Source organism: Micromesistius poutassou, assembly GCF_964030765.1.
Source record: "Micromesistius poutassou genome assembly, chromosome: 19".
Taxonomy (NCBI): Eukaryota; Metazoa; Chordata; class Actinopteri; order Gadiformes; family Gadidae; genus Micromesistius; species Micromesistius poutassou.
In genome coordinates this window covers 1,513,666-1,523,583 of record NC_140289.1, presented here as the reverse complement: position 1 = coordinate 1,523,583, position 9,918 = coordinate 1,513,666, and the positions used below count along the sequence as shown (strand labels likewise).

Sequence of the window (9,918 nt, the reverse complement as noted above, 5' to 3'; positions counted from 1 at the left end):
AAGTGCTTTGGGTATTTGCGAAGCACTTCTGTTTGTGCTGTGTTAAGTACCCAACTGGTTCTTAGTTTGGTGTGGGTGAAATATCAGAAGGCTGGACAGTGTGTACGCCAGCTGACGCTGACGCTGGCGCTGACGCTGGCGCTGGAGTGAGAAGAACAAAATGACAAGAACAACACGTGGACGTCCCTCTTATCAGGAGACCCACACTCTCTCTCTCTCTCTCTCTCTCTCTCCTCTCACCATTAAACCCATGTAACTAAAATGGGCGTCGCTGCCTCCGAAGACCCGCCCTCTCTCTCTCTCGCCGCTAAACCCATGTAACTGAAAAAGGGGGCGTCGCTCTCCCTCCACAGCCCCGCCCTCTCCTTCCCCCCTGAAACACACATCTGGAGCGACCCCCTTCCAGGAGTCCGGTCCTGACATGTGATCGTCCTCAAGTCCCCCAGGCCCCCTGCAGGAGGAGCCAGGCTCACGTCCCCCCCCCCCCCCATGGAGCCGATGAGCCATGTTCTGGCCCCGAACCACCCACTGCAAGACTGTTCCCAGGGGCCGTGACTCAGGGGGGCCCCAGATGGCCCAGCCAGCAGGACAACCTTCACACATTTGGCATCCGATGATGTGTACATGAGGGGGACAAGTTGTTTTGAGTGTGTGTGTGTGTGTGTGTGTGTGTGTGTGTGTGTGTGTGTGTGTGTGTGTGTGTGTGTGTGTGTGTGTGTGTGTGTTGGCTGAGTCACGGACAATGGATCAGCCGCATTCCCTCGACCCAACGCTTCACACCACTGACCAACTGGCGCGTGTTGTTGTTCACACACACACACACACACACACACACACACACACACACACACACACACACACACACACACACACACACACACACACACACCAAAGACTTGGTGTGCTGTCGTCCACTTAATTGACTGAAGAGTAGTGAATCCTTCACTGCTAAGGGTCCATAGGCTACAGACAGGGGAGGAAACTGTGGTCCAGCCGTGGGTCAGACCAGTGGGGCCGTCCTGTCAACACCGTCAAACTGTGCTGTGCTTGGCACTCACATGGAATGCCCCGACCACCCTTTTGTGCCCCCCCCCCCCCCCCCCCCCCCCCCCCCCCCCCCGCCCCGGGAACCAGAGAGACTTAAAGGTTTGGCGCCAGCCAGACACACACCAACATATGTCACACACGGCGGACACAAAGTAACAAGTCTCAACTGAATTAAGCATTTATTCATCCCGGAGAAGTTCTCAACCGCTGATTTTGAATTACAGCTTTGTTTAAGTTAGAATTTCTACAAAAAAACGACCGAGGTCCACGACCTCATAGCAGGCTATGGGCATGGAGCCATGCCTCCCACAAGGCAATGGCTGTGTTTCCACCATCTTGTCGGGTTCTGCCCTCGCTCGGGCTGAGACCCCCCTCCCTGCCCAGCGGTAGGGTACCCCTGCGATGGGGGGTTTCCGTACCCAGCACCCTGGCTGGACTAGGCCTACCTCCACAAATACATGTCTTTAACCATGTATATACCGTACTGCCTGAGTGCACGAACTGAGTGCATGAACTGAAAGTAACGCTCTTGTTGTGAATCTGTGTCTCGTGACATTGAGACAGAAATAACAAAAGGAACAAGTTTGTGTCAACTCAGAGTGGAAGAGAGGAGACTGTAGCAGTGGTCGGTTGGAATAAGGAGAAGGTGGTTGTGAAACAGCAGCAGAGACAGAGATAAAATACGAAGAAGATTCTGAGGGGCGGGGGAGTCACTTGTAAAACCCATTTCCTCCCGCATGAGTAACTTCCTCCACGACCACGTTTCATGACACACCGCAACCCGAAAGTGTCTGAATGAATGAAATGAGTGCATGATCTTTTCTCCAGTGCAATATCTTTATGTCCAAGATAACGGAGGGGGCCTTAGTCTAGTAGTGTACAAGAGACTCATTGTGTTAGTGGTGATCTTTGCTCTTGATCATCATCTTTGTACTTAAAATGTCAAAGATAAGGGAGGGGATATTGTGGAGTAAAAAAAAATAACAATAAACATTTGTTAGCGATGATCTTTACATCAGATAATTATCTTTGCACTTAAAATGACGAAGATAAGGGAGATAAGGGAGTTGATAAGGGTGTCGAGTTGTTCACTAAAAAAACATTTTGTTAGAGAGGATCTTCATTGTTCTTAATCTTTGGGATTCAAATGTCGATAAGATAAGGAAAGGGAATAGGGGTGAGTTGTGTGTCACGACATGTTCTGGTGTCCTGCAGTTTGGTGGACAAACTTTATTTTGTGAAATCAAAGTTGACTTCCTCAATGATGACATGTTCTTGTTCCAGTTTCTCCATCACCATGACGTTGACCCACAGACACTTCTTCACAAACGCTTGTAGCTCAGCGTGTAGAGATGTTGATATTCCCCCCCGGACAACAGAGGCGTTGAAGCGTTTCTCACACGGACGTTAAACCCGTCGCAGCCTCATCCGAAAAACACAAAAAAAACTAACGCGAAAACGGACGAGTGTCTCACCGATGATGACCAGGATGAAGAGGAAGGTGGCCACGCCGGCCGTGATGTAGAACATGTTGCGGATGTGCCCGGCCAGCTCGTCCATGTCCTCCACGTTGGGAACCAGGATGGGCGGGAGCAGGAACCCGATGGCGATGCCCAGCTGGAGAACCGGAACAACAACAGCTGCAGGGTTAATCGCTGGCAGGGGAACCCCATCACAGTTCCTGTGATGGTTAGTATTGCATCCAACGGGGGGTTGTGAATAATAACCGCTGCAAGGTCCACTCCACAAGGGCGGACCGCTGATAAGGTCCGGGATTCACGTTGCTTGATTTTCTCACTTTCTAAAATGCATTTTTTTAACTTTGCCTTTATTTTCTATCTATTTTACTTTTTACTTATCTATTATTTTCTTTTATTGTATGACAATGTTTATATGTGAAGCACTTTGAGTCTGCCTTGTGTGTGAAAAGTGCTATATAAATAAAGTTGCCTTGCCTTGCCTTGCTTATGTCACTGGGGTCGTTGCCTACTGTGGCAAACTTGAGGTTTTTCATGGATATTAATGACCGTTAGGTCGCTGTCTCTCACTGACTGAGGGAACACAACGGTGACGGAGCCTGGGGCCCATTGATGGAAGTATCCCTTGTATTTGTAGTTTTATGAATGTTATGAACTGGGTGTTGGTGGGGACACTATTTGTATTTCTAGGAAGAATTATCACTTATTGTCAAATACAACGAAACGGAAATCTTTGAAATTGCCACTTTGAGATATATAGGACATATTTACTTTATGAATGAACAGTGGAACCATAGTGTGCTCAGTCAGTCGCAATAGTAAAGTGATGGACCACAGGAACATAAAACTTAAAAGTAACCAGTCAATATCAAAGAGGGATGTATCAAAATGATCCTAACGCAACGAGCAACAGAGGACGTAGAGAGGAAATGGAAATATACCAAATATATTGTCAGGAAAATGTCAGAAACATTTCAGTACAGGTCCTTGGATTGTGGCTAGGCCACGTGAGTGGATGGTGATTGGTCAGACACTTGGCTGCGTACCACGAAAGGAAAAATAAACTCCACCCTTTCAACGACTTGAAGGCAAAGACAATTAAAAAGGGAGTCATGTGAGATTGCAATGGATTTCACGGAACATACTTTTCTGATTATGTGATTATGTTATGCGATAAAGGGTTATTGTGCATTTATAACCCTTAATTATGTTATTAGAGACATGCCGGAGTCAAGAGCTGAGAGCAGCCGACTGCATCAGACCATAACTATCTACATGTCATATACTATTGACTATCAGCTATTAAGAGGAAGCGTTGCCTGCGTAGATAAAACCGTCTCGGCGCAGGTATCAGGAGGAGGACTGCCCGGCCAATAACCCGATGCCGACTCTCACGCTAAGCCAATAAAAGTCACACCTTCACACAACACGCGGGGCCAGGCCGGTGTGTACACACACAACAAAGCCCCATTCACACATCCGTACACACCAGCCCGCCGTTAGTGGCACACACACTACCTCAGAAGAGGAGGAAAACACAGCTGGACTAAAAGGAGGCACGGAAAGACAATCTAAAGACCATCGACCCAAGTCAGCGTGGTACGGTCTCCGTGTCCGGGGGGGGGGGGGGGGGGGGGGGGACGCCCCCTCTGCTGACAAACCTGGTTCCCCAGCACCCCGATGGAGCAGGCGGTGGACACCTCCCTGGGCCCGAACCACACGGAGGCCAGGTACGAGGGGATGCCCAGCACGAACACCGTGGCCACCGAGCACACGAACTGGCCGAAGAAGGTGACGGCGAACAGCTCGGGCGCCACGCTGCCGATCTTCACCCAGGCGCCGATGCAGTTGAAGGCGGCGCCCACCAGCACCACGTCGCGCACGCCGCGGCGGTCCAGCAGCCACAGCACGGGCAGGATGAGGGGCACGTAGGTGAGCAGGTAGATCATGGACAGCCAGTCCACCGCCAGCGGGTCCACGCCGTAGAAGCGCGTGAAGATGTTGCTGACGATGCCGTACTGCAGCCACATGAAGGCGTTGCTGGCCGACACGGCGCTGAAGAGGACCAGCATGACCCAGCGCCGGCGGTACACCTTGGTCTCGGCGGCCCCCCCCCCCCGCCCCCCAGCCCTCGCTCGTCTCCGCCAGGTCCAGCCGGGAGCTGGTGGAGAGGGACCTGCCCAAGGGCCCGGGGCTCCACTGGACGGAGGCGAGGCCCGGGGCCATACTCTTTGCGGCCAGGCACCCGGTCCAGTCCTCCCCGCGGGGCCCCTCGGGGTCCGGACGGCTGCCCTCCGTGTCTTCGTTTTGGGGCATTCCGAGTCGCCGGTCGTTGGCTTAGTGAACCAGCGGTGTGATCTCCAACCGTCCTCGGCGAACTCCCTTAACCGTCTGTTGAGTTTTATTTCCAAGAAGAAAATACTCAAAACAGACAAGGGCCAATGATTTGCTAATCTAAAATAAAAGCGGTTTAACGCGATGAACCATCTGATGTTTTAAGAACATGTTGCTTCACATGTTGCTTCACTCTGACCGGTCCATGCGGAACAGCTGCGACGACTGTGCTGTGCAATGCTGTCTCTGTAGGCTGTTTATGTATCGCGCAGACCCCGTTAACCCATTCCCACCACGTTACATGCGTCCACTTTGATGCACGACGTGCATCTGTATTTATCCTAAACAGCATAGTGTTGCTGAACCCTCAGCCCCCATCAATTCAACCTGAACCCACTCACATCGCGTGCCCCGCAGGCACAACAGAAAAGCTGACCGATAATTAGTCGGGGAACTCTCGCTAATTGTTCAAATGTATGACTAATCGTTGTAAGCATGTTTATAGGAGGTTAATACCTAAAGTATCTGTAAATAGAGGGCGCCCCGGTGGCGCACTGGGCTAAGGCGCGTACCACGTAATAGAGTCCTGATCGCAGAGACCCAGGTTCGAATCCGGCCTGGGTCGTTTGCTGCATGTCCTCCCCTCTGTCTCCCACACTTTCCTCTCTGTCCATCTCTATAATAAAGCTAATAAAGGCAAAAAATAAATCTTTAAAAAAAAAGTATCTGTAAATAAACACTCTAGGCTGCAGCTCGGTGGCTCAACCTGTGAGTGTGCAACCAGGAGGGCAATACGCCTTGTAGCCACTAGGATCGACCGACATGGGTTTTTTAGGGCCGATGCCGATTTTCTTGAGCCGATATTTGGAGCCGATGCTGCTTTTGCTCCCTCAATTTACGTCAGAAAAATTACACAAGGATGACAACAAATGTTACAAGTCCCACTTTAAAAAAAGGAAAATGTATTGAACTCTCTGTAAATCATGCTGGGAAAAAATATTTTAAAAATAAATAAATAAATAAAATAATAAAATAGGCGGAAAAAAACGGCCGATGCCGATACACGTAAAAAACGCAAATATCGCAGATATATCGGTCGATCACTAGTAGCAACCCATGCTAGGGTTCACCTCACCCGCCCAGAGCACTGGCAGCATACCCCTGCCCCCCCCCCCCCCCGCCACTCTCATCCACCGCCACTCTCCAGTCTTGTAACACCACCACACCCGTCCACCAGTTGATTCCTGGCTACCCGTTGAAACGCAGAGGATGAATTTCCGTGCAATTTTAAGTGCAAGGACGTACAACATACAATAAGTGCGTACATTAAGTGCCAGGACGTACAAGATATAACAAGCGCGTAGGATCGTGAGAAGTGCGTGGGATCCATACGTTTATCAAATCAAATGTTTCGGCATTGAAACTGGTAATGCTGGTATTTGATTTGATAAAAGTCTCTGGTCTCAGCTGGATGCAGCCAAGCCAGACCTGTCGATATATCCATTCGGAGTCACTGCCTGAGGTTCAGGCAATAAACCTGCATGCCGACTGGAGCCTAGGCTGAACTATGATGAGACCTCGGCTAGGGTCTAAAGATCATTTCCTCCCAGTCGCCCTAATTGTGCTTCTTTAAACAACATTCAGAACAAATTGAAGTGGCTCCTTGTCGCTAATATTTAACAGCACACTGAACTGAAACAGTCAGTTCTCATTTTCAGGGTTAAGGCTAAATATGAAACAGTCTGTTAATGGTCAATTGTGAAGCAATGACCATAATATACCACTGGGGATTAGGGAATCACAACAAAAGGAAAGAGGAGCCAAACAAGTCTAGCCAATGATAAACCAATATCACCTGAAACGAGTTTGGGTGACAGAAAATACAAGGGTGCGTGTGGTTATTCTCTATGTGTTTTTTGCGTTCTTGCACTAATGTATATGTGTGTGTGTGTGTGTGTGTGTGTGTGTGTGTGTGTGTGTGTGTGTGTGTGTGTGTAGGGAGGTATAGTGATTTTCTCATTCCCGATTTGATAACGAATAGGAACCAGTGCAGCAAACCCAACAGGAGCTGTCGGCGTGTGTGGAGACGTTGATGTGCCCGCATGGCATTTGGTGAGGGCTTCTATCAGGAGCAGAGAGTCTGATAACCTCCACAATGGGAGCCACTACCAAAGAAAATAAAAGAGTGGCTCAATATCAGCTTCTACAAAAAAATTACAAAAGACTGGACTGCAGAGCAGCTTGTGGTTTAATTTACCCTTTTGTTAAATGTCCATACCCAATGCTGAAACTATAAAGGGGTATAGCATAGATAATAGCTGGTCCACATTATTTCACAGTCTAATTTACTGTCACCACGGTCACATCTGTCGGCTGATGCACATACAAGGTTTTAGATTGACTGCTAATGAGCGTTAAAGCCTATAGTATATAAAGTCCTAAAATGTACTATGACCACAGAACACAGGAAATGACCTCGTCACCCCTCCGCCGCCCCTTCCTGTGTGGATGAATATTTGTATGGAAAATGGATCCCTTGTTTTCAATAGCCCCGATGTCATGCGGTATCAAAGAAATATGAATTTTCATTAAATTCATTTAAAATAGAAGACGCACTAATAACCATTATAAAGAAGTGTGTCATATTTGTCCAGCGCTGCAATATCTGTTATATCTGCAATATCTGTCTGATTAGTCACTGGGTCACATCATGATCACATCATGAGCTTTAAAAAATATTGATGCATCTTCCATAAAAAGATTTGTATAGAATTGAAGAAGCATTGAAAAAACTGCTGTTATTTTCTGTTCAAATATTTATGTAAAACAAATTGATAGTACACCAGCAGTCAAAATATTTGTTGTAGGCCTACATGCGACCAATTAGTAAAAAAATTAATAAATTAATAAATTGTCCCCAATATAAGCCACAAGTCCCTTCGAAGGCATTGAAAAAAAATGCTTTTCTTGTCAAACACACAATAGTTTATGGACGGTCCCTAATAGGAACCCCTGTGGTTCATATTGAGCGAGAACCCTCCTCTACTTCCAACACTGGGGGACACTGAGTAAGAGGAATCCACTGGATCCAGAGTTAATGTCGTGTATCCAACAAAAACCTAACTTCAACGCACTTCAGTGCACTAACGCACTATTGATTTTACATGGATGCTTTATTACCAGCACAGATCGTAGCCAGCTCATACGCAGACATAGCCAGAGGGCATTATTACAAGGAAACACTGAGATGCAAACGTTTATAACATTAAACGAGAGAATGAGACGGCGTGGACGTGCGTAATTACGCGGCCGGTTCTGCATCGCCGGCGCACGACACAGAGATGTCCAAAAGTTTTACCTGCCGGAACTACACCCTTGCATTCATTCATAAACTGTTCACTGACTAACTTTTAACCAATCGGTGACGAAGTAACAACAAATTGTTAATATTTCACTTAAAAAACACACTATTCTACCCCATACCTGATTGCCGAACACTCCTATGGAGCAGGCGGTGGACACCTCCTCAGAGCCGAACCACACGGACGCGATGGTGGACGGCATGCCCAGGATGAACACCTGCGCGCAGGAGCAGCAGAACTGCCCGAGGAAGGTGACGGCGAACAGGTCCGGCCGCACGCTCACCACCTTTATCCAGGTGCCCGCGCAGTTCAGGGCCGTGGCGACCAGCGCGACCACCCGCAGCCCCTTCTTATCCAGGAGCCAGGTGACCGGGAAGATGAAGGGGATGTAGCTCAGCATGTAGATCATGGACATCCAGTCGATGGTGAAGGTGTCCACGTCGTAGTAGCGCATGAAGATGTTGCTGATGATGCCGTACTGGATCCATTGGTACGAGTTGCACAGTGAGTAGGAGCTGAACAGCAGCACCATGAACCAGCGCTTCACGTACAGCCGGGTGGGCTGCAGCGGCGGTGCGGCGGGGGGCTCCTCGACGTCCATCCTGCCGGGTGTCCCGGGTGTGTCCCGGGTGTCCCTCGGTCCCGGGTGTCCCTATGTCCAGGGTCTACCTATGTCCCGGTTCGTACTTATGTCCACATTGCTGCTTAAAGTTGTTGTTTTTTGCGGGTTTCTGAGTCACTGAGTGTGACTACTGTAATGCCCTATGGCGGGTCAGGCCGTCTGGGGTGTTTATACTGTCTGCGGCTATAGAGACCAAAGTTTGCTACGCGTAAACATACCTAACCCTAACACAAGAACACAACACTATTAGAGTCAACAAACAAGTTTATGTCAACTCAACCTAACCAGCGCCACCGGTATGGAACTCAAACTAGAATTAGAATGAACAAGACTAGAATTAACAAGCAGAAGTCGTTTCACTTTGGGTGAAGCGTCTGTCTCTGATTTTAGTGAGCTACTTACGTGCCTGCCCGCCTAGTAGCCTACCAACTCTCACACGTGATCATGATCTCCTCTTGTGTCACTCAAAGGTCCATGCATGTAGTAGCAGCACTGGCTCCGTTTTACTAGACACAAGCCACTGTTGTCGGCACGTGGTACAAGTTCCCTACCCGGTGACACAGCTACTCCAGTCAGCGAGTCTGTTCCAGACGTCCCCACTTCAAGACGGAGCGCACGGAACGGGATGCTACGAATCGTCGTTATCGGCGAGGGAGGGGCGAGGGGAGGTAGTAGTGGGATAGCCCTGCTATCCGTTACGTGTTTCGGATATTGCTTTAGTCAGATACCTCGTCCAAGCTATATATTTATTCTGCCTGTTCATGTTGTTGTTGTTGTTGTTGTTGTTGTCATGTTGTTATTCTTCTCGCCCTTGGACCGTAAACGGTCGCACACGGCTCATAGGAAGTATGAAACCGGATAATGTTGGTGGTAGAGCGGGATAACGCTACAATACAGGATCCTCAGCCTAACCAAATGGCAGCGACTAAAAAGTTGCAAAGGCGGGGTTTATTTCCAAAGTTCCCTCTTCTTCTTCTCAACGAATAAAAAAAAAGTGTTGTCTTGCTTGTCGTAGTTTTTTGGATTATTATTTGACAGTTAAGTTTGCATTATTTCTGAATGTTGCAAGCGATTT

The 9,918-nt window shown here is 48.6% G+C and overlaps 1 protein-coding gene across 1 annotated transcript in view; it reads right to left on the bottom strand.

The window, feature by feature from the left end:
• The window catches only part of flvcr2b (FLVCR choline and putative heme transporter 2b), a 22,683-nt gene extending 13,312 nt beyond the window's left edge, over positions 1-9,371 (bottom strand). Inside the window, exons 1-2 of the mRNA XM_084484151.1 lie at positions 8,343-9,371; positions 2,523-2,664 (exon numbers count right to left, since the gene is read on the bottom strand). Coding sequence (XP_084340277.1) covers positions 2,523-2,664; positions 8,343-8,822 — 622 coding nt within the window. The 5' untranslated portion in view covers positions 8,823-9,371. The remainder of the gene's footprint in view (positions 1-2,522; positions 2,665-8,342) is intronic.
• Between the last annotated feature and the right edge of the window lie 547 nt (positions 9,372-9,918).